This window comes from Sciurus vulgaris, assembly GCF_902686455.1.
Source record: "Sciurus vulgaris genome assembly, chromosome: 3".
Lineage (NCBI taxonomy): Eukaryota > Metazoa > Chordata > Mammalia > Rodentia > Sciuridae > Sciurus > Sciurus vulgaris.
In genome coordinates, this window is record NC_136463.1 from 42,803,767 (window position 1) to 42,825,795 (window position 22,029).

The following is a 22,029-nucleotide window of genomic DNA, read 5'->3' on the forward strand; positions in this document are numbered from 1 at the left end:
ATCTGGATGCCTGTAAGTCAGAACACCTGCCTTGGGGAGGACACATGCCATGCCAAGTCCCCATTAAGGTCAGTGCTTCCCCAAAGAGAAAACCAACCTACAACAGCTACCAGAGCACACATAGTTCCTTTAAATATGTATCCAGCCTCAATCTACCTAGAAAAAACTGAGACTGTGTACTGAGCTTTTTTTCCCCTCCTACCCTCCCTCCCTGTCTCCCTCCCTCTCTCCCTCCCTTCCTTCCTTCCTTCCTTCCTTGGGCTGAGAATGGAACCCAGGGTCTCACACCCAAAGCTAGGCAAGCATTCTACCACTGAACTTTTCAATGTTTTGTCAAAACTTGAAAAAAGCCATTTAGAGTCATGGGCCTAGCCAGGTATATTGGCACATGTCTATAATCCCAGCAACTCAGGAGGCTGAGGTAAGGAGGATCTCAAGTTTGAGGCCAGCCTGGGCAATTCAGCAAGACTCTGTCTCAAAATAAGAAATAAAAAGGGCTGGGGATATAGCATAGTGGTAGAGTGCCCCTGAATTCAATCCCTAGTACTGGTGGGGGGGGGGGAAGTCATTTGCTTAAAATTTTTTTCTTATATATTTTTTTGTTGTTGTTACTACTATTAAAATGGAGAGTTGGGTGTGTAGCTCAGTTGCAGAGCACCTGTCTAGCACATGTGAGGCCCTTAGTTCCATCCCTAAACAAGCAAAAATAAATAAATCCCCTGAAGTTGGGGTCATGCTACAATTTTCTTTGAGGATTAATCTTGAGAACCAGTATACTCAGAAAATAAATGCTGACATGAGAAACTCCTTATCCCTTAAAAAAAATTCCTTATAAGCTGGGTCATGGGGATACCACTGTTCCCTTTTCTAGATGTATCTGGGTGAATCGTGTGTATGTCTATGAAATGGTTGCCTCCAGACCAAATCCTAGGAGGATGAGCAAAAAGGCACAGGTAACAGCTGGGGCTGGGTTCCCAGCTGGGCAGTAGCCCTTTCTGGTGTCTGGCCTGGGTGAATTACTTCTCTGGATCTGTTTCTTCAGCCTCTTTTTTTTTTTTTTTTTTTTTCTTTTTGTACCAGGGATGGAACCAGGGACACTTAACCACTGAGTCACATCTTCAGCCCTTTTTATTTTTTGAGATAGGGTCTCAGTAACTTGCTTTGGGTCTCACTAAGTTGCTGAGGCTGGTCTTGAACTTGTGATCCTCCTATCTCAGCCTACTGAGTAGCTGGGATTATAGGTGTGTGCCACCATGCTTGGCCTCTTCTGTCATAAGAAGCCTCAGAAATTTGGGTGGACAGGTAGAAGCAAGGGTTTCAGCAAGGCAGGGCCTCAGTTGCTTCATCTGAGAAATAAGGTGATTGCCAAGTTATATTTGATTGTCAACACTCATGACTCAGGATCTCTTACCTTCCAGGTTGGTTTATTTTCTAATTCAGAAATCCAAGGAGGTTGGATTGTTAGAAATGATTTTACAGTGAAAAGCACTGGGCCTCAAAGCATGAAGCACTGATGGGCCAGGGTGTTGGTTATCAATGAGATTACTTCATGTAAGGGAGGGGTTGACTTTGTGTTTGGAAGCAAAATATAAGCTATATAAACTAAGCAGCTCAAGTATTTCAACAGGGTCAAGTCCCTGTAGTGCTATCACACCCAGACTAAACATGTACACTGCCATAAAAATATGAACTACAGAGGCTGAGAGGGAGAGGAAACTACCATCTTCAGGCTGACGGTGGGGGCATGGCAAGGGAAGGAAGCACTGCACCAGGTCTTAGGGGATTCTGTGTCTTTGCCCTGTGGCTTTAGGCATGGCACCAGGTTCCTGGGAGGCCTCAGCATCCTCATCTGTCAAATGGCCCAGGAGGTCCCTAAGAAGACTGTTGGCTCTAACAGGCCATGGTTTTACCATCTTCTTGGGCTGTCCAAGAGGCCTGAAGAAGACTGTACACTAAACAAGGGAGCCTAGGGGAAGAAAAGATGTACAGAGAGAGAGAAAGAAAAAATAAAGGAGCTACGCCAGAACACCCTCCCACAGATATCAAGACCTTTATAAAGCTAACCCCTGTGAGGACAGGCAGGCTGGGCTGGCAGGACCAACGCACTGCTTATATCAGTCCTGTCTATCTTCAGAATGCAAAGAGAAGCAGGCATCTGGGATACCAAGGCAGCAGGTTTGAATCTGAATGGTGGATGGGCTATCCTGTGTGGGTTGACTCTCATCTGGAGCTGTAGGAAGGGACAACTCTGCTTTAGGAGTCAGAGAAGGAGGAGAGGTGCTGCCAATTGCTTAGCCACAGCCAGCACCCTGTAACCTCTGGTGTGCTGTGTCTGGGGGTCTCCCAGGGTTACCGATCATATCTGTCCTGAGTGGGAGGGGCCTTGAGGCATCTAATCCCAAGCTAGGCTTCTGCAACAGCAGTCCTTTATAACTAACCTGCTTCTGGTCTTGCTTTGACTTATATTTTTTCACACCAAGGCCTCTTCCTTGCTGCATCCTGCAAATGTGAGACATCCCTAGCTGATCGCCAGCCAGGAATTGCTGAAAGACCCAAGGGCCCCATGGCAGAGGGAAGGGGAGGGAGCCCTGGCTCATATCAGATCTCATTTCTTTTCAACTGGCAATGAACCTGGCGTGGTTAACTAACCTTTCTATTGGACATCCCAACACCTGAAGTCCCAGGAGAGAAAGGCCCTGGTGAGGCACCCCTTTGTAGCTTCCCGTAGTTCCAAGACCACAAAAAGACCTACCCATCCAATTTTCAATGCAATGGGAACAAGTCTGAAGCTCAGGTGTGCTGTTTCCAGAGGAGCTGTGAAACTCTCCCTACAATACTGAAATCGAACTGAATGGGAGAAATAATCTGAAAAGCCTCTAGTCAAACTCAATAGTACAAAAAGTTTCCATGTAAAGAATTTGTACTCAGAAGGTTTGGAAAGACTCAGTTTCTACACTATGGGGAATAAGGCAAAGCAATTAATATACATTGTTTAAAAGGGGGAAAAAAACTGCAGGCAGGTAAGACACCAGGTTAGCTGTTAGTTGGGTTTGCTTCGGAGAAGTCAGAAAGTGGAGCTCTATATGGGGATGGGGCAGAGGCAGGTGCCACTGCCAACTGCCAAGGACATACTCAGGGTAATTTGGGAGGGCAGTATCCTTTTTTGCAGGATTAGTAGGCACAAGGGCACATGAGCTGGATCTTTCCAATTTGGACAATGGAGTAGACACGGTCTCTAGGAAACCCAGGCCCAGTGCTCAGCCTATTCCTAAAGAAGCAAATGAGGCCAGGCCAGCCCATCTCTAGAAATGGCCTTGTAGGTTGGTGCAGGAACCTACTCACTTAGGACAGGTGTGGACTGTGGCTATGCATACATCACAGCCAAAGCTCACATCTATGGCTCTGTGTGGCCCCTTGCCTGGCCAAGTCCTTGCTAAGGTAGGTATTCCATGCTGCCTGCAATCTGGAACCTGCTGATCCTCTTTGGGCCCCTCCCCTGGCCATAGGCTGACCCTACCCCAACCACCTGGAGGGCAGAGGCCAACGTTTCCACTTCTGTCACCAGCTTCCCTTCTCTGAATTCTCTCTTATGATCCCACCACATGGACCCAGAGCTTCGGCTTCTGTATTGGGGGTGAAATGGTCACTCTGAGGCAAGAGGCCTGAGATGAGGTCACCCTCTCTCCATGTACTACTACATGTTCCCTCTCTCCAAGTTCCACTACATGAGAACTGTGGGTTTTTTTTAAAAAATTTATTTTTTAAATTTATTTTTGTACTGGGGATTGAACCCAGGGGAACTCTACCACTAAGCTTCATCCCCAGCCCTTTTTATTTTTCATTTTGAGACAGATTCTCACCAAGATGCTGAGGTTGGCCTTGAACTTGTCATCCTCCTGCCTCAGCCTGCTGAGTTGCTGAGATTACAGGCATGTGCCAGTGCACCTGGCATAACTGCATTTATATTAAGCTCCTCATAGCTTTATTTTCTTTTTACTCTGTTCCTACTGTGTGCATTTCTGTTAGAGGTCTCAAGTCCTTTGGGGAGACCTGGAGGATGTAAATAACTGATTTATATAAGTCCACCAAATCTGGGACTGCCAGATTTTTAGGCACTAGAATTTATCAGTGCCTTCTTTGATGGGCCAGATGCCTCAGAACTACCTCCTCCCAAGTAAAGGCCACAGTGACTTGTGCTCATCTTGGAAAAATGAATACTGCCGGGAGCTCCAGAGACAGTCAAAGGACGGAAAAGCCCTCCCCTCACTCCTGCTATTGTCACAGACCCAGAAGGCCCAGGGGCACAGACCTCAGCAGAGAACCAGAGAAGGTACTTCTGGAACTGGAGGTCTGTGGCCTAAGGAGATTATACAAAGACAGGAGGGGAAATTTGGCACCCCCATCAGAAGAAGCAAGCATGGCCTTGTCCTGCTGGATCACAAGGGCCCTGCAGGTGGCAAGAGGAAGGCATCGACTGTTACACAGGTAAAGGGCTGGGGAGGACAGTGGACTCGGCTCAGTGTGGCTCCTCACCATTCCTTGGGTCATGAGCCAGCTGTCTATGGGCTCCAGGTCAGAGTCCCCACCTTTCCCTCTCTGCTGGGCCGAGGACAGAAAAGTCTCAGAAAGAAAAGTCACGGCAAGCCCCATGATAAAGGAGTTAGATAAAGAAGTCACAGCACATATTAGGAAAGTCACTGTTCAGACTTTATTGTTTGTCACATAAGGAAATGTGACCTGATACCCCCAACCCCCATTTCTGGCATGTCCCTCTTACCTGCCTGGAAGAGAGAAAAAAAGTTTAGTAGCTATGAATCCCAACAGGATACAAATACTCATGCCAACTACTCCTGGGTACTTAGAAAATCTCTGTGAGCCCTACTGCCTTTTTTAAATGATAAAAACATTTAAAGGGGAAATGGTAGGATTTTATTTGTGGCAGTGTGGCTATACAACATTCTACCTGTCTTTATTGTTCTGAATTTCTCCCTTGGCCCAATTTTTATTTCTAAATCAGAATGGCTTATGATGGGACAAGGCAGTCTACAGTGATGTATTCATACACATACAGCCAACATGTGCCCTGCTGCCCTGTGTCACTAAGGCTGAGCCTCGCCCCAGTGAGCAGTAAGCATGAAAAGCAATCTGCCTACCACCACGTGGAAAACATGCTGGAGTCATCAAGACCTTTGAAAACAGGGAGCTGGTCCAAGCCACGCACCCAGAGGGTGAAGGGCAAGAGGGCGAGGAGTCATCCCCACCACCTGGACTCAGATCCAGGCCTGGGGAACTGCTAACAGCAGGGTGTGCAGGACGCTTGCTGGCATGGACCAGGCAGGGCCTGGAACTAGAGCTGAGGAAACAGGAAGGGTCAGACAGGGAGGCATCCTCTCCAGGAAGATGCTAAAAGGGCCCCATCCTGGTTCTCAAATGCCCTGCCTGGATGAGGTAGGAGGATGTCCAAAGAACTGAGAAAGAACCACCACCACTGCATGGATTTGGGCATTTTAGGAGTTGGGATGGCTTCTGTAAAGGGGGAGGGTGCTGAGAACCTGAGGCAGCCGGCTGGCTCTTCAGCGCCCCATTGTGGCTAGTGCAAAGGGACACATGTCTTCAGATCAAGTTGGCTGGGCCAGCTGGAAAGAATCCCTTCCCCTAAAGGACATATAGATGCCAGGAGGTTGCCATGCTGCCTGACTTGCACCCATTTGGACACCGGTTGCAGGAGCTAAGAATTGGTATTGGAGAAGCAAAGAGCCCTTTGCAAATCTTTCTGTCCAGTGGATGGGTGGGCACTGCCCTCTTTTAGCCCAGCTGGCCTCCTGACAGGAGTTCCAGCTATTGTAGGCAGCTGTCCCAAGAGCCCTTCTTCTCCCTGTCCCTGTAAATGGCATGCATTCACACACATTTCTTAGCTAGGTTCAAAAGAGAAAAATCTCTGGAGAAGCATTAGACATAAATCCTTTCCCCTTCAGTGATCTGAAATCTTATAGAAACCACAGCTGTGTTTTGGGGCTCATGCAAATGTCATGCTCCACTTCAAAGTGCCTCCCCAACCCAGAGCTTTCCAGGATACCCTCCCAAACACTCCTGACCCTCCAGCTCCCCAAATAACTCCTGAACTTCAAATGCCTTCCCTAGGGCCGGTTACTGCTTGGCCAGGCTAGATACCAATGGTCACCAGAGGGGTGGTTCAGATTAGCATTTGCCTTCCATGGAAGGGCCATTATTTTGGCAGTACATTGCCCACCCCAGGCACTATAACATGAAGGGAGAGGTCCAACTGGTCACAAGAGACCTGTACTCCCAGCACTTGAGTTACCTCAGTAAGAGAACAGGGGCTCTGGAGTCAGACACTCCTAGGATGGGATGGCTATGTACAGCCTGCCCTCTGGGTATCTCTTAGTCCATCTCCCACCTCTCTGGGTCTGTTTCCTCTTGAGTATCATGAGTATCATGGGAGCATCACTTCACGGGGTGAGGAAAGTCTAATAAGGCACTGCCTGGTGACACACAGGTCCCTTGGGTCTCTCTCCCAGCATATCCCTACTGTTTACACAAGTCGGTTTCTGTTGAACTGATCACCTGCTGTACCAAAATGTCAACTTTCCCTCCAGAAGACTCTGGGCAGAAAATCAGGGTTGAAGACCTACCACTTCTGAGCTCTGTTTCCGAATGTCTAGTGCAGAAGCGAGTCCTCCAACAGCCTGGGGATCCTCATAGGTGACCCTGGGGATGAAGCAGCACAGGCAGAGTGAGTTCCCCCAGGAGTTGTGGGGCCAGGGCAGTGACCTGCAGTCACTTTCCATCTCATCACACCTTCCTCAGGTGTGACCTAAGCCTTGGGCCAACTCCCTGCAGCTGGAGTGAGGAAGCCTAGCTCTGGCATGAGCTCACTCTAAACTCCTCTGGGACCAGGAGACTTCTGGAGACAGTGCGTTTCAACATCCTTCTGAATATCAACATGGGGCCCCTCTGTAGCTCAATGGCAGGATGTCAGAAGTGCTCTGAACTCCTCAGGAGGGGTTAGATAGAGACAAAGTAATATTAACTCTTATTTAGCAGCAAGCTGCCTTTAGGTTGAAAAGAAAGCTCAAAGCATGTTCCCTGACTCCCTGAGATGCAGGGGGTTGTCTATTTTGGAACCAACTCCCCCAATTCCATATGGCTTATCCTTGCCAGAGCTGCTGTCAGAGAAGCCTCTGCCCTGATGGCTTTTTTTAGGTGGTTAAATCTCCCTGCTAAGAACCCATTTTGGTCCCTGTTTGGCTGTCCCCCCACTGTGTCCAAGCTTCTCTAGAGACTGAAGCTGAGGGAGGTGGTGTCTGCAGGAAAGAAGAGTAGAATTCTGTGACTGACAGGAGAAATGATACTACAATCAACCCCAAGGGCTGGAGAGAGTGGGGGTACTGGCATTCACTCAGTATCTGCAGCGAATGCCAAGTCCCCACAGCCATATTTTAAAGTTCCTGGTAGTCTCAGATCTGGTAAACAAAAGGCTTCTTTGTGTTGGCCTGTGATCAGGCCTGGGCCAACTCCCCCTTACCCCCTAATATCTTTAGAGAGCCACAGGAAGGGGCCCCACATACGTCTTACGCTGCTCGGCCAAGGAATTCCCTCTAGTCTGGGCAAACATGTCAAAGCCGTCACGAGGGTTACACTGCTGGAGTGAACTGAGGGTGCCACTGACGCTCTCTGTCCCCAAGTCTATGACAACAAAACAAACAAAAGGCAGATGAGAACAGAATGTGGGATGTGGACCTGATGGGGGCCTCAAAGCCAGAGGGGCAGGAGAAGGGTTTGTGGGGGGATTGGATGTTCTCAGCACTAAGTCATGCGCAGGAGGAACTGAGGCTGCTCTAACCCTGGGCTGCTCAAGGAAGGGAAAGAGGTATCATGAATGCTAGGGAGACTGCTGGTGGCAGGACAGTGGAGACCCCGCTAGTGCCCTTCTCAGGGTGCTCCTTATTTACTCAATCATAATATCTAAGAATCTGGACTATGTACTCTTTTGGCAGGTACTTTTTAGGTCCCCACAAGTTCAGAGCCAGATCTCAAGTGGACCTAGTAGGACCTGACTTGGTCCATGGCCTCAAGAAGTTCACCCAGTAGGTGGGAAAGGGACAGTCAGACAAAGTACGTGGCTTAAGATATTGAGAGGCCTTCAAAACCAACACAAGGATGCCTTACAGGATGAGTGGGGCTGCAGTAGGGGGAGAAGAAGAAGGTGAGACTTTGTGAAGTGTCTGCACTTGTGGGAAAGAGGAGTAGAGGAGGAGCCTGGGGGACAGGTGGGAGGTAGCCAGAACGAGCCTCAAATGCCTGGTAAAGGGTGACTGAGGAAATGATAGACATTTTTTAAGAAGGGAGGCAGCAGAATCCATTTTGAATGTTAGGTATTAAATCTGGTGGACATAGCTGGATGGACTGAAGGCAGAGAAATCTGTTACAATAGAGAGACACAGAAAATATTGAAATGGCCACAGATACAGAAATATTGAGGTGCGAGAATTGCTGCAACTGATAGGCTATTAAATAAGTTTAATTCAATTGAAAAGAACTGAAGGTAGAGAAGTATTCCAAGAAAAGCAAACAGAAAAGCAAAGTAGAATAATTTTGAGGGTCATGCTTACTACTTATGTTAACATTATAATTTTGTTATAAATTGGTATCATCTGGTATAAACGAAGAATCTAGAGAGTCATATACACACTTTTACTATGGAAAAAAGGGGAGTTTCTAGCAAGTTTCGGAAAACAGAACACTTTAGGAGAGCAAATATTGTCAGTGCCTCCATGACCTATTTCTCAGCCCACTGCAGACATTGTCAGTCAATCACAGATTCATCTTTTAGGCCCTGACGTGGATCTAGCATTAAACCTGTGTTCCAAACAGTCAATAAACTGAAACCAACATGCTAGGTTGGCCAACACAGGTTTAAATCTGAGGTTTAAACTTAAGATTAGGAAAAGAAGTTACGAGTTAAAAATGAACACTTGGCTAGAACTCAGAAATACATCTTTATGGATTACTCAAATGGTTTTCTTCTGGCCTTCCAACAGAGAAAGACATAGCCTGTAAGGGATGCTCAATAGCCATAGGCAGCCTCTTTACAGAGCTGTGCAACACTCACCCAAGCCTGCGAGCTGAGAGGAGAGGGAAGATGGGGGTGCCGTACTCCCCACCATTGGGCTCACCACAGCAGGAGAGCCAGGGCCCAGGTCTATTAAGTTATCCTCAGTCACTTCATTCAGCACCTGTTGGGACATTGAGATTGGCAGTGAGGCCCCATTCCCTGGGCTGTGCTCCAAGGTAAAAGCCAGAACCTAGCCAGGTGCTGTGGCCCATGCCTGTAATCTCAGTGGCACAGGAAGCTGAGGCAGGAGGATTCCAAGTTCAAGGCCAGCCTCAGCAACTTAGCAAGGCCCTAAGCAACTCAGTGAGACCCTGTCTCAAAATTTTAAAAAGTAAAAATAATTTAAAAATACTGAGGATGGAGCTTAGTGGTAAAATGCTCAATCCCTAGTACCAAAAAAAAAAAAAAAAAAAAAAAAAAAAAAAAAAAAAAGGCCAGGACCCATGCTTTTACATAGGTAGGAGCAAGGTGGTTCCCCTCACCCACTTTCAGGATCATGGTGGGCCCAGACTGTCAGTGAGCCCCACCACTGGCCTCCCCCTGCTACCCAATTAAAAGATGGCAGCACTGAGTCACCAGAATGGTGACTGTCCTGGGAGCTCTAGACTTGGGTTTCTTTGCCACCCTCTCATCCAGGGTGCCCTCTAGCTTTTCTCCATCTGCCATCAACTAGACATTTTAGCCCCAGTTAGAAAAACTAGAAGGGAAGCCCAAACTGGGGAAGGTCTGTGTGACGGGACAGCCTCAAGAGTCAGGGAATTCTAAAGATATACTTACTCCATTGCTGGCATTCTGAACTGATCGACCCGACCTGTATCGCTGGAACCTAACAAGGAAGGGAAAGTAGAAGTAAGGAATGAGGAGGCCATGTGTGGCCTACCATGTTCATGGTCCTGTGAAGAGCTCTAGGTACCCAGCAGAGGATGAGGCTCCAGAGAGGGGACCAGCCATTCCCAGTTGAGGAGCAAGGGAGTGGACTCCACATATACCTTGCTTTGCATGGGGCTCCCACCCACAGGAGGATGAACTTCTCTGCCTCTCCCACAGGTACCCTGAGGCTGGCCCCTAGAGGGGAGGTGGGGTCAACACCACTTTCCCTAGAGGCATCATGCTGCATACCCATCTACAAAGTCAGGCACTAACTGCAGACCCCTCTCTACTTCTGCTCCTGTGGCTAAGTTTACCCCACCTTCGTCTCTGGATGAAAGGAGGTAGGAAGGCATGGGCACAGGGCCATAGCCAAGGCCTCGTGAAAAGGCTTGCCAGCGCTGTGGGGAGGTTTAGACCAACCACCCAGAGGCTGCTAGGAGGGCAGGGTGGGCTGGCCTTTCCAGGGCCAATCTCTTCTGCACTGTCAGCAGATGGCTGCAGATGAGACTTGCCTGTGGGCAACTGCAGAAAGTGTCCCTTCTGCCACACTCAAGTCATCCTCATACCAGGTGGGAATGCAAGAGCAGTTGGGATGTGTATATGTGTGTGGGGGACAATAGCTCCTGTCTGGCACCATATTTAAAAGCTCCTAACACTGTGGGCAAAGAGGTAGCTCAGAGACTTTCTTCAGATAGAACCTGAGAAACTGGGCTTTAGGGAAGTGCACTGTTCCACGTTTGCTGCTAACTTTCTAGGTCAGTACTTGGTGACAAGCAATTCCCAAGAGGAATGATCTGGCTGGGCAGTGTGCATCCACCACAGTTTTAAGAAAAACTTGTGTTTTTTTGTGTTTTTTTTTTTTTTTCAACAGCATTCTATAAAGAGAACAGAGATGTTAATATGTCTGAAAAACTCTCCATCCTGGGGTATTATCTCTCTCACACTCTCTTCAAGGGACCAACAGGATGGCACCTCAGGGCCGCTGGTCCCGTAGTACCTCTGAGTTCTCTGCAACACTGGGACTTGTGGGCTTGTGGATGACAAGGCCCATATTAGCTCCTATTATTCTATTCTACCTAAGGCTTAAATTAATCTAACAGGTCAAAACCCAAGCTCATTTAGCATAGGGAAACTAAGACCACTTGACAAGACAAAGGGGCTCCAGGGTAGGAATCAGAATGACATGGATCTGCTCCCCACTGGTAGACAGGGGGGCCATAGGGTGGCCCCACATTCATACTGCAGAGGTGTCTCCATCTGTCAAATGGGTATAGGACCATCTATCCTTACTGCCATGGTTAGAAGTTGAAGCAACCCAAGAATGTGACAACCACCACATCATCCTCTGAGACCTCAAAGGGTAATGCAAATGCAATATTCGTCCCCCTTGATCCTAATGGACGCCAGGTCCTTGTCTTCCTGACTAACCCACACAGTAAACCATAATCAGCTGGTGGACATACGGGCCAGAACAAATCTCTAGGGAACTTAGGCTCTGCCCCCGCCCTCTTGAGCCTCATCTTTAATGGGAGAAGATTGGCCTGGTGGAGGTCTTTCTGGTCCTGACATTGGCTCATTCAGGAGAGCCCAAGTGCATCCATCATGATGTGATGCAGAGATGGGAACTGCACTTGACATTGCACCTCCTACTTGAAACCAGTCCAAATAAGATGTTTTGGACCTTGTCTTGAAGAAGTCTTTGGAAAAGGAAAAGAATTTTCAAGTTTTTTACTTCAAGCCCAAAAGTGATTTAGCTGCAGAAAGAACTGAAAAGAATGTGTGTGTTTCCTTAAACAGCCGCAGCAGCATTCTGGCACTGACACCCTGCCTGCTTCTCCAGAACACTCTAGACACGCTGACATTTACAAAAAGAAAGCTCTTTTTCTTTTTACAAGATGGGAAAGAGGAAATCCTTTTTCTTAGTAGTGATTTTTTTTCCCCTTTAATCCTTTTCAAATTCAAAGGATCATCAAAGGAGCAGGTGCAGAAGCTCTAGGCCCAGACTCCCCAGTCCTGGTTCTCCCTGGGGCAGGTCATGGGGGGAAGCAGAGCAGCCTGAGGCTTATAAAGGGCAGAGTGAATTCTGCACGTCAACTTCCTGCTGCTTGTTCCCAGGAGAACAAGAAGCATTTTCTCTGTCATCCAGGGGAACAAATTAGCATCTCTGATGAGTATTTTCCAACTCTAATCTCTGTCTGTCTGCATGTGTCTCTCTCCCCTTTGTTTATCAAAGAAATCCCTCTGTTATGGCAACAATCTTTTCAAGGGAAAAAAACAAAAAGGACTCTGGCTCCCACCTCTCATAGCGGAGGAAGACATTGTTGAGGTCATCATTGACATGCAGCAATTCCTCGGTGACTTCCTCGTTGGACACGCGGGAGATGAGCTCCACGATGCGGTGCTGCATGGCCCGGCAGGTCCTGTTCAGCTCCTAGGGAACACAGGCACCTCTGCAGAGCCTGCTGGGAACGCTTTTTGTCACGTTCTATTGCCTTTGAAAAGATTTGTACTGATTCTTAAAAGTCACAGAAGGAGTATATGCTTGTTCATAAAACCAGACGTGTGCGGAATGCAGAGGAAAAAGCTCCCTCTTCACTGTCTGCCCCTCCCACCCCAGGAAACGGGTATTTTTTTAGTAGATGGATAAGTGTCCACATGTACAGACTGTTGTTGTGTGAATATGAGCATGTGTTTGTACAAGTAATTTTTAAAATATAAAAATGCAATTCTTAGGGGCTGAGGTTGTAGCTCAGTGGTAGAGCACTTGCGTAACATGAGCAAGGCCCTGGATTCCATCCCCAGCACTAAAGGAAAAAAAATACCCAAGCGCGCGTGCACACACACACACACACACACACACACACACACACACACACACACAATCATATGTGCTTGCAAAAATGTGATTCTTTCTGGCTTGCTTTTTCCCTTCAACAAAATATTTCAGACCCTTCCCCATCCCTGGGAACACAATGACTTATTCCTTTTGTATGTGCACTGTAATGTAGCTCACCATTCTGCCATGTTGGGCATGTGACTCATGTGTGGTCTCTCTTTGTTTGGCCAACCCAAATAATGTAGCAATGAATACTTGCACACATACATGCTTACACACTTGGGCAAGCTCTTCCACAGGCTGAGTTCCTGTGGAAGGGAATTTTTGAGTGAAATAGTATGTATGGTCTTTTAGAATATTGACTGGTAATAGTCAAAGGCTCTCCAAAAAAGATGACATCAGTTTACTTGTACTGCCAGCAACAGCATAAATGTATTTTATGACTGTATTAGGTACCTTGTGGTGGCACAAGTGTCACCTTGTAGAGGTCTTGGAAGCTCCACCAGCTCCCACAGAACTTCCACTGGCCAAAGATGACATTCATATGCCCCCAGTCACCACAGGAGCCTCTCAACCCTTGGAAGCAATGTCCCCTGAGGACAGAGCCTTAAACTTTATGGCCTGGCTTCCATAAGCCTCCCCTGCCTCAGAACAGTCACTCTCATTTAAACTTGCTTATAGAGCATCCTCAAATACCTTCCAGGGCCCCTTGCCCTCTTATATGCCAGCCTGAGGATGCTGTGAAGGAGATCAGTGGCAGGTCTGTCAGGTTGGCCCCTCAACCTCCCTGACCACATAAGCTGCCTGTGGACAAAGCTCCAAGTCTCAACAGGCTACCAGGGCGAATGTAGAGCCAAGATGCTGTCCCCACCTACCCAGACACTGGAGGGAGCTGATGAGTCAGTGAGTTAAGGAATGAAATGTCTCTTCCTGCAGCTTGGTTTCAGAACTACCTCAGTTTGAAAACATGTCTGGCAGAAGTAACTGATCCACTCACAGCAGACAAAAGTGATCTACACTTAGCTCTTGCTTTCACTGCATTCTCTGGCTGCCTTGGCTAGGTCTTCTCTCCTACCAGATCATAACCTTCTTGAAGGGGATGCTGTCATTTATCCACCCATGGATGTCCTTAAGCTGGGCACTGAGCTGCACACAGTGAAGAAGTTCAAAGGGCATCTGCTGAATTGGATCACCAAGGTGGTCAAACTAACAAAGTAGGGAATCCAAGGCAACCCTTCCACAGGCTCCCCAGTACCTGGCAACTCAGAGGCTGCTTCAGGATTACCACTGCTGGGTCCCAAATCAGCCTCCCACTCTAGACCAAGGCTCCATGTGGCTCTTCCTATTTCCCCAGCACTGTGACAGACACAAAGAGAGCACTTTTCAAATGCTATGGAAGGAAGGAAGGAAAAAAGGAAGGAAGGAAGGAAGGAAGGAAGGAAGGAAGGAAGGAAGGAAGGAAGGAAGGAAAGGAGGGAGAGTAGGAATGAGGGAGGGAAAGGAAGGGAAGGGAAGGGAATGGAAGGAGGGAGGGAGGAAGACAGGCAGCATTTCCTCAGCCCACATTCAGTCCTAGGTATCAGACAGCATTTCTAACTTCACTGCTACGAGGCTTGTGTGTTCTGGGCCTGATCCTTCAGATAGGAACAGGGGGGATCTCAATGGGTTGCTCTGGCTCCCTCTCCTCCTGATGCTCAGTCCCAGGGCTCCTTTTCTAAAAATGGGAATAGCTGGGGAAGGAGACCTGACAATCGCATTTTTTAAGGCAGAAAGAACCTGGATTTGTGCAGCTAGGTGCTCATGAATTTGGTTTCACAATGACAGAAAGCTTCTTTGGAGACTCCTTGACCCTGGGCCTGGTCATCTTGCTGGGCCCTGACTTTCTGGCCATGACAATGCTGCCATTTGTCTTGGTTCTGCCCTCAGTCAGAATGGTGCTGTCAGACTCTCTTGGTCACTGGGGAAGGAAAGCTAGTATCTGGACCTTTTCAGATTTTTCTCTAAATAGACTCCAGTGTTGGCTTTTCCAAGACTCCTGCCCTAGGTGATCATTCCTAGGAGTCTTCCAATGAAGGCAGACCCCATCACAGAAGCCCAGGGCAGGCAAACATGGCCCCTGTCTGGTGCTTGTGGTATAGCAGCAAGTCCTGGCTACACTTGGTTGGGGCAGGGCAAGGAAGAAAGTCAGTCACTTGTCACTACAAGACATAAGACCCACAAGTCAAGAAGTGTTAGGGGACACGTCATGGGAAATAGCTCTAAGGTCCTCCAGAAGCTGGGGTACCAGAGACCAACCCCTAACACACCCCTAACCCCTGAGACTTTCTAGGACAGTAGGTGGCCTCAGGAACTCACCATTCTGCTTAGGGGTTGCTGAGAAGCAGGTCTGTTGCTTGAAATGTCTCCTACTTTCTTTTCCATCATTCCTATTCTTCCTTCAAGACCATAGGGTATTTCCCCACTCCAGTATTTCATCATGTAAAATTTAAACATATATAGCAAAGTAAATATACTACCACCTGTAGTCTACCATCAGTGTTCTACAGGGCCAGCTTTACTATCTCCCTGTCCACTCAGAATATTTTCTGGGGAGCCCCAGACACTGATTTTCATCATTTTCTCACAGCATTCTAAGCATACCTCAATCGCAGCTGCCAAGCCAGACTGACATCAGAGCTCCTCTGGCAGAGCCTCCAGCCTCTAAGTGATGACCAGTCCTACCACCACCCTGAACTAGTGAAAGTCTCAGGACTAGAGCAGGCCTGAGGTGTCCCCCTGGATTCAGAGAAATGCTCCAGACTTTTCAGCAGGCTGCAAGGAGTGTCTTGAAAGCATGTCTGTCTACAAACCCTCAAGTACCAAGAGCACTGAAAGGGAGAGGGCAAGGGCTCATCTATTTCTCCCCCCTCAAAGCTCCAGCTGGGTACTGAGACCAAGCAGCATGCAGCAAGTGGCCATGAGTGGATAAGCAAGCCACAGCCCTGATACTCTCCCTGCATAAACTAAGGGGGCTGGATACATGTATAACAAGGGGGAAGTGCTATACAGTGTCACTGCAGTGCCCCAGGGTAGCCAGGGCAACTCTGCTTTTATCTATGTTAAATGTTGCCATTCTCTGTAGAATTTTATTTGTGGAAGAAAGGGTTCCATTACTTTCAAATACTGTTTGGAAAGTACTAGAGGATTTCTGAGGCACTAACATTATGACCTCAGCTTGGAGGAAGAATGAGACCCAAAGGTATAGAATATAGAGGTTTCATGGATGTTAAGCACCAGAAACATCCACTATAGCCTCACATTTGCTGCCTCCTCCCCACTGCTTTCCTGCAGGTTGGTAGCAGAGCTGGTCCTCACCCCACTGGCAGAGCCTCTCAGGCTTCCATCCTGAAGCATTTCATCCAGAGATAGGCCCACAGGGTCTCCGGGGTCTCTGAAAAGTTTTTATTCTTGGTTCTAAAGCATTTAAGTCACTGTTGCAAAAAGGAAAAAAAGGGGCTGGGGCCTCTACTCAATGGTAGAGTGCTTGCCTAGCATGTGTGAGGCACTGGGTTCAATCCTCAGCACTGCATAAAAATAAAGGCATTGTGTCTATATATAACTTTTATATATATAAAGTAAGAAAAGCTGGGCACAGTGGTGCACACCTGTAATCTCAGCTACTAGGGAAGCTGAGGCAGGAAGATGCAAGTTTGAGGTCAGCCTTGGTGATTTAGCAAGACCTTAATTCAAAATAGAAAACAGAAAAAGTATGGGGGTATGGGGGTGTAGATCAGTGGTATAGTGCCCCTGGGTTCAATCCCCAACACCAAAACAGAAAAAAAAAAAAAAAAAAAAAAAAAAGATTTCTGCCACCACCACACCAGATGGCCACCCACATGGTCTTCCCAGTGTCATCTAAGCCAGCCCTATGGCTGACTCAGTTCCAGACTTCCCAGTCTCCCTTCACCTCTAAACCTCAAGGAGACAAAGCAACTCTCTTGTAGGTCTAAGGTACCCAAGAGCTCATAGCATGCCCAGGTCACCCTTTCCACAAAACTGGAAAGCTGGACAGGAATTCCTTCAGTGCTAAAAATTTCAGCTTTAGCATCCTATTTCTGGTTCTCAACAGAGGGGGAGGACAGCTGGTCACTTGTACAAAAGTCCTCCATCTATCAGAATCTATTTACCATATTAAATATCCTCTCTTTTCTGTCCAATTAATTTCAGGGTCTTTATCTTTTCTTCAAGGGACAGTCTCAGCCCCACCTCACAAAAGTCTTTTTTTTCATATTTTTGTAGTTGTCAATGGACTTTTATTTTATTTATATGTGGTCATGAGAATCAAACTCAGTGCCTCACGCATGCTAGGTGAGCGCGCTACCACTGAGCCACAACCTCAGCCCACAAAAGTCTTTTAATCATCCTTGTGGTTTTCCCCTGAACCTTCTTCCAGTTTCAAGAAGCATGGAATAAGATCTTAAAAGCCTGTTCTGTTGCTGCAAAGGTGTTGGGAGGGAGAAGAATGTCTGTTGACAAGAAATGGGAAATAATGAAGTGCAACATGTAAAATAAACTAGATTTCTCTAGAGAAAATGGCTTTGGCCATTCTTTGTTGAAATCAGATGCAAGAAGCAAGGAGGGATATACCATCTGCTATTTGAAGAAACAATACGGAGATTGCTTCTTTTGTTATCTGATGAATGGCCATTGAAGTATGTTCATTTTTTTATACCATTGTATTAATTAAAAGTTATTATTAATTGAAGGCAAAGCTCAAATGCCTAAATTAAGAGGAAGAGGGCATCAGATGATGGAATCGAAATCTTTCAAGACCCCAGAAAGTGGCACTCAGCTGCAGATAAGGGCATGTGCTTTAGCAGGGACAGATGCAGTTTCACATTTTGGGCCTACAGCCAAGCGTCCATGCACAGGATTAAGGGGCTATGGCTCAACAGCTGCACAAGGAGATGGGCAGGGTTTTAGATGATAGAAGCTCTCCATTTGACAATTTCTGACTTGTGACACTGAAGAGCTGCCTGCTCATCTACAACGTGAGCTGCAGGAGCCACACCTGTTCCATGCATAGACTGGGCAGTGGGCAGGGTCCATGGCAATCTTATAATACTTAAGACCCATCATGTGAAAGAGGAATTCATTTTGTTCTGTTGTCTAAGACAGACAGGGGTCAAAGCCTCAGGGAAACAGACTTGAGCTCGGGTGCAGAAGAACTTTCTAGCAATGGTTGCAGAAGTGACAACTTGTGGAGGACTTGCCTGAGCCCAGCCCTGTGCCAGGAACCTTCAGGGTAAAAGCAATCACTTCAGGCCACTGAGAGAGAAGCAGATTGAGAGAGGGCCAGTGATTTGCTTGGCAAGACTTGGCTCATCAGTGGGAGAATGAAAATGTGCACCCAGTGATTTGTAAATCATGTTCTCGCTACCTTTGCTGTTTTCAAAGTCTAAACAAGACACCTATCTAAAAATAAAGTGCATTCAGGGGCTGTGGGAATAGTCTGTCATTAGGGATGTGAAAAAAACCCAGGTGGGCACTAGGACAAAATGCTGAGAGGAAATCTGAGCATGGGTGTGGTGTTGAACTAACAGCCCAGAAGGTCTCTCTCAGTTCAGGGAGCGGTGGGGTCAACACCTGGCTTGAGAGGCATTACTGTGTTCATTAACTCCAGGCATCCTGCCTCCCATTTTTTTTTTTTTTTTTTTTTGGTGGGGTGGGTACGGGGGACTGAACTCAGGGGCACTCAATCACTGAACCACATCCCCAGCCCTATTTTTGTATTTTAGAGACAAGGTCTCACTGGGTTGCTTAGCACCTCACTTTTGCTGAGGCTGGCTTTGAACTCGTGATCCTCCTGCCTCAGCCTCCTGAGTTGCTGGGATTATAGGCATGCACCACTGCGCCTGGCTCCTGCCTCCCTTTTTTGTGTGGCTTATGCTAAGCTGACAGAACAGGGTTCCAGAGTGGATTCAGCCTTTCCTTAGATACCAGCCACCTGCTCATGAGTCCTCAGGCAAATTGCTCACAAGCTTCCCTGCTGCTCTTGCTGGGCTGTGGGAGGATACTCAGAGAACTTTTCTGGATACAGGAAACATCGGGATATAACCTGCTCACAATTATGATCAGGCACACCAGTGCATCCCAAGGCTCACTCCCCCAATTACCTCTCTTTCTACTCCCTCTATTTTCTAGCCATCAATTTACACTTGAATCAGGAGCAGCTTCTGTTGGTGGGGAGATTTGGGTAGGTGACAAATGTGTTTATTTCCACAGCCGTGGCCAGCACTATGAGTTCTGGTTGCTTTTGCCCTGAGCACTCTGGCTGTCCTCCAGCTTGACTGAGGGGTCTGGGACAGATGCTGATCCCAGGGCTTTCCAAGCAGACTGTGGCATTTTCCCATGTGGAAGGCTCACTGTTCTGTGCTGCACTGACCCTTGGGAGCTCCTGCCTGCTGGCTTCTGACAGCCAGGGAAGAAGAGGGAGGATATCAGGCACGTGGCCACCAGCCAGGAACACTGAGTCTGTTCACATGATGCTGCCCACACTCGCATCTCCCATGCTGAAAGGACAGCCTCCCACAGGCCCCCAGAATTGGCCTTTTTCTGTTTGATTTATACGACAACAGTGAGGGCTGGGAGGCTCGGAGTTGGAACAAAACAGAGGGAAAGAAAACGTCATGGGAAGCAACCTATTTTTGAAAACTGTGAGCTGATGCCAGGAGATTAGGTTCTGTTTGTCTTGGCTGAAGGGCTTGTTTAAAAAACAACAACAACAACAAAAACCACACAGATACACACACACACACACACACACACACACACACACACACACACACAGAGTATTCCTGCTGTGTGGGTCTGCTCTGGCTGTCTGGAAGCATCTTGGCTTTGTTCAACACACCGCCTGCTGCCAGGAGCTCAGTTCTGTCCAGAGCAAACCCCCCTGTCAGCAGGAATTCCGACGCTGACACAGCACAAAGCTGCCTCAAGAGGCCCTCTTGGTTTCTGAACGGCCCTCAGATTCCTGTGCATCTGGGTAATGCCTGGCAGCCGCCTTCCTGCAGGCTAGGGATGGAGTCCAATGACAGTGCATTAAAGGGAGGCAAGTCCCGTGGAGTGTGGCACATGGATGATTGATCTGGTTGAGCTGAACAAGTTAGGTGTGAGAAGTGGGTGTGGGAACTAGGGGCTGCTCAGGGTCCTCACTGGGGCTAGGTCAAGGGTACTCTTCTTGGCTTCAAGAGCAGCTTGGTATCCAGGTTACATGGGAAGCTCTCTTTGTCTGTGAAGTCTTCTGGAGCAGGGACTATATCTCCTACCTCTCTGTGGCCCTGTGTTCTGTCCCATCCTTACCCCCATAAGAGCTGATGGTCTTGAAGTAGGGACAGGGCGCTCCAAGAAGTAGCTTGGGACCAGGCTAAGCCACCAGGCATGTGCGGTCCCAAAGGGTAGGGCCATCAGAGCCAAGCTGCCCTGGAAGACAGCATGTGCCAACAGCAGAGTGGGAGATGTGGCACTCAGGAGGCCAAGACTGATGGTTGAGTACCAGTCAGAAATAGCAGCAGCAGTAGGTGTGGCGAGAGCCACTGACCTACCTACTTATGTGTCTTGCCTCCTACTGTAAAGATCTGGCATTTGTAGTTCACAGCATCCTTTCTTCACCCCTCTAGAAGGACATTGCTCCTGAGGGCAGTGTTACTGCCATTTTCTACAAATGTCAGAGTTATCTGAGTCTAGTATGGTCACACCCTCTGGGCCTGGTTGGCCTGGGAAATATATCCAAAAGGGAAGTCTGTCTCTAGTCCAAGGGGGGACTGCAAGCTGGCTTGCTCAAGGCCATGTTGGAGATGTGTAGGGTGGGCTGCGGTTTGGCTCAGTGGCACAGCACTTTCTTAGCATGCATGAGGCTCTGCATTTGATCCTCAACATTACAAAAAAAATTTTGAAGGGTAATCAGAGGTTGGGAGGCCAGGTACAGCAGCTCCTTGGGAACCATGATGTGAGGCCCAGTTTGGGCCTCCTCAGCATTTGGGAAGAGAAAAGAAGCTTCAAGTTCACCTCAGTCTCAGGAATTCCTGATTCAGGGGTGAGGGGTATGCAGAAGGGCCCTATATGCTGTCAGGGCCAAAGAGGCCCTGCTGCACTATGTCAGTGACCTGATAATGAGGCAGCAAAGGCACATACAAACTTGTATGCATAGCATCATATCTTAATTAGGTTTAAAATAAACACAGCAAACAGCCTGAAAGAAAATATAACAAAAAGTCAATAGTGGTTATTGTGGATGTGTGGGTTAAAGAAAATTATTTTCTTCCTGACCTGCTTTTTCTTTTGATGGGCATGTACTCTGCAATTGGCACTTTCTAATCAGGATAACATGTAATTAAGGAAAATAAAAAAGAGAGAGGGTGATACTGGTCTCTGTCTATCCCCAGGAAAGTATGAGGCTATAAGCCACATGGACTTAATTCCTCCTGATAACAGTGCTACTAAACCGTCCAGTCTCCCAGCTGCGATGTCCCACAGTGTGCAGCCATGGTGCTGCCCCCACAGGCTCTGTGCTCAGCCCAGCACTTCCACAAGATGAGGTTCTCCTCACCTGCAGCAACTCCAGGTCAGATGAATCTTCCTGCCCAGGGACCATCTCTGTTAACATCTCCGACATGACCTTCGTGTTTCCCCGAACAACATCCAGCTCACTCCGCAGCCTGGCAATCTGTGGTGCGGCAGGGAGGTATCATGAAGGAGAGGTCAGTTATCTGTACTTGGAAGATCAGAACTAGCCAGCCCCACAGGGTGGGGATGGTCCCTTCTGCCGTGACACCTATGTCATTCTGAGTGTATGCTATAGGATCTGCCTTCTTGTTTCCCTCTGGCCTGCTTGTGAGGGGATAGCAGCTAGGCAGTTCAGAAAGAACTGAATGGAGGAGCAAAGGCTGTTCCAGCAGTCTGTCACTTGTGCCTCTCTGCCCATAACACCAACTGAAGAGCAGTGTGCAGTGACAAGCACTGGGGCAGAAAGAACTGAGCTTGTTGTCTCAACACTTTCAACATGGGACCCTAGGTAGATCCTACTCAATGAACCTCATGGTTATAGGCTCTGCCTCTTGAGTGTCATAATCTAAAAGCTATGATCCTCTAGGGGGCCTTCCAGGGCTAAGAACACTTTTCTGGTGTAGCATTAACAAGAAGGAGA

At 47.8% G+C, this 22,029-nt stretch overlaps 1 protein-coding gene across 12 annotated transcripts in view; it reads right to left on the minus strand.

Annotated features, from left to right (window-relative positions):
* TOM1L2 (target of myb1 like 2 membrane trafficking protein) overlaps positions 1 to 22,029 on the minus strand; it is a 115,943-nt gene that overhangs the window by 8,904 nt on the left and 85,010 nt on the right. For 5 of the 12 annotated variants that reach the window (XR_013762836.1, XM_079133798.1, XM_079133796.1 and 2 more), the window contains exons 7-12: positions 21,433 to 21,549; positions 12,304 to 12,437; positions 9,914 to 9,962; positions 9,134 to 9,257; positions 7,590 to 7,707; positions 6,654 to 6,729 (exon numbers count right to left, since the gene is read on the minus strand). Coding sequence is in view for 11 of the 12 variants with exons in the window: in XM_079133798.1 (XP_078989924.1) it covers positions 6,654 to 6,729; positions 7,590 to 7,707; positions 9,134 to 9,257; positions 9,914 to 9,962; positions 12,304 to 12,437; positions 21,433 to 21,549 (618 nt within the window). In the remaining variant the exon portion in view is untranslated. The other 7 variants (XM_079133793.1, XM_079133794.1, XM_079133789.1 and 4 more) reach the window with 5 other exon arrangements.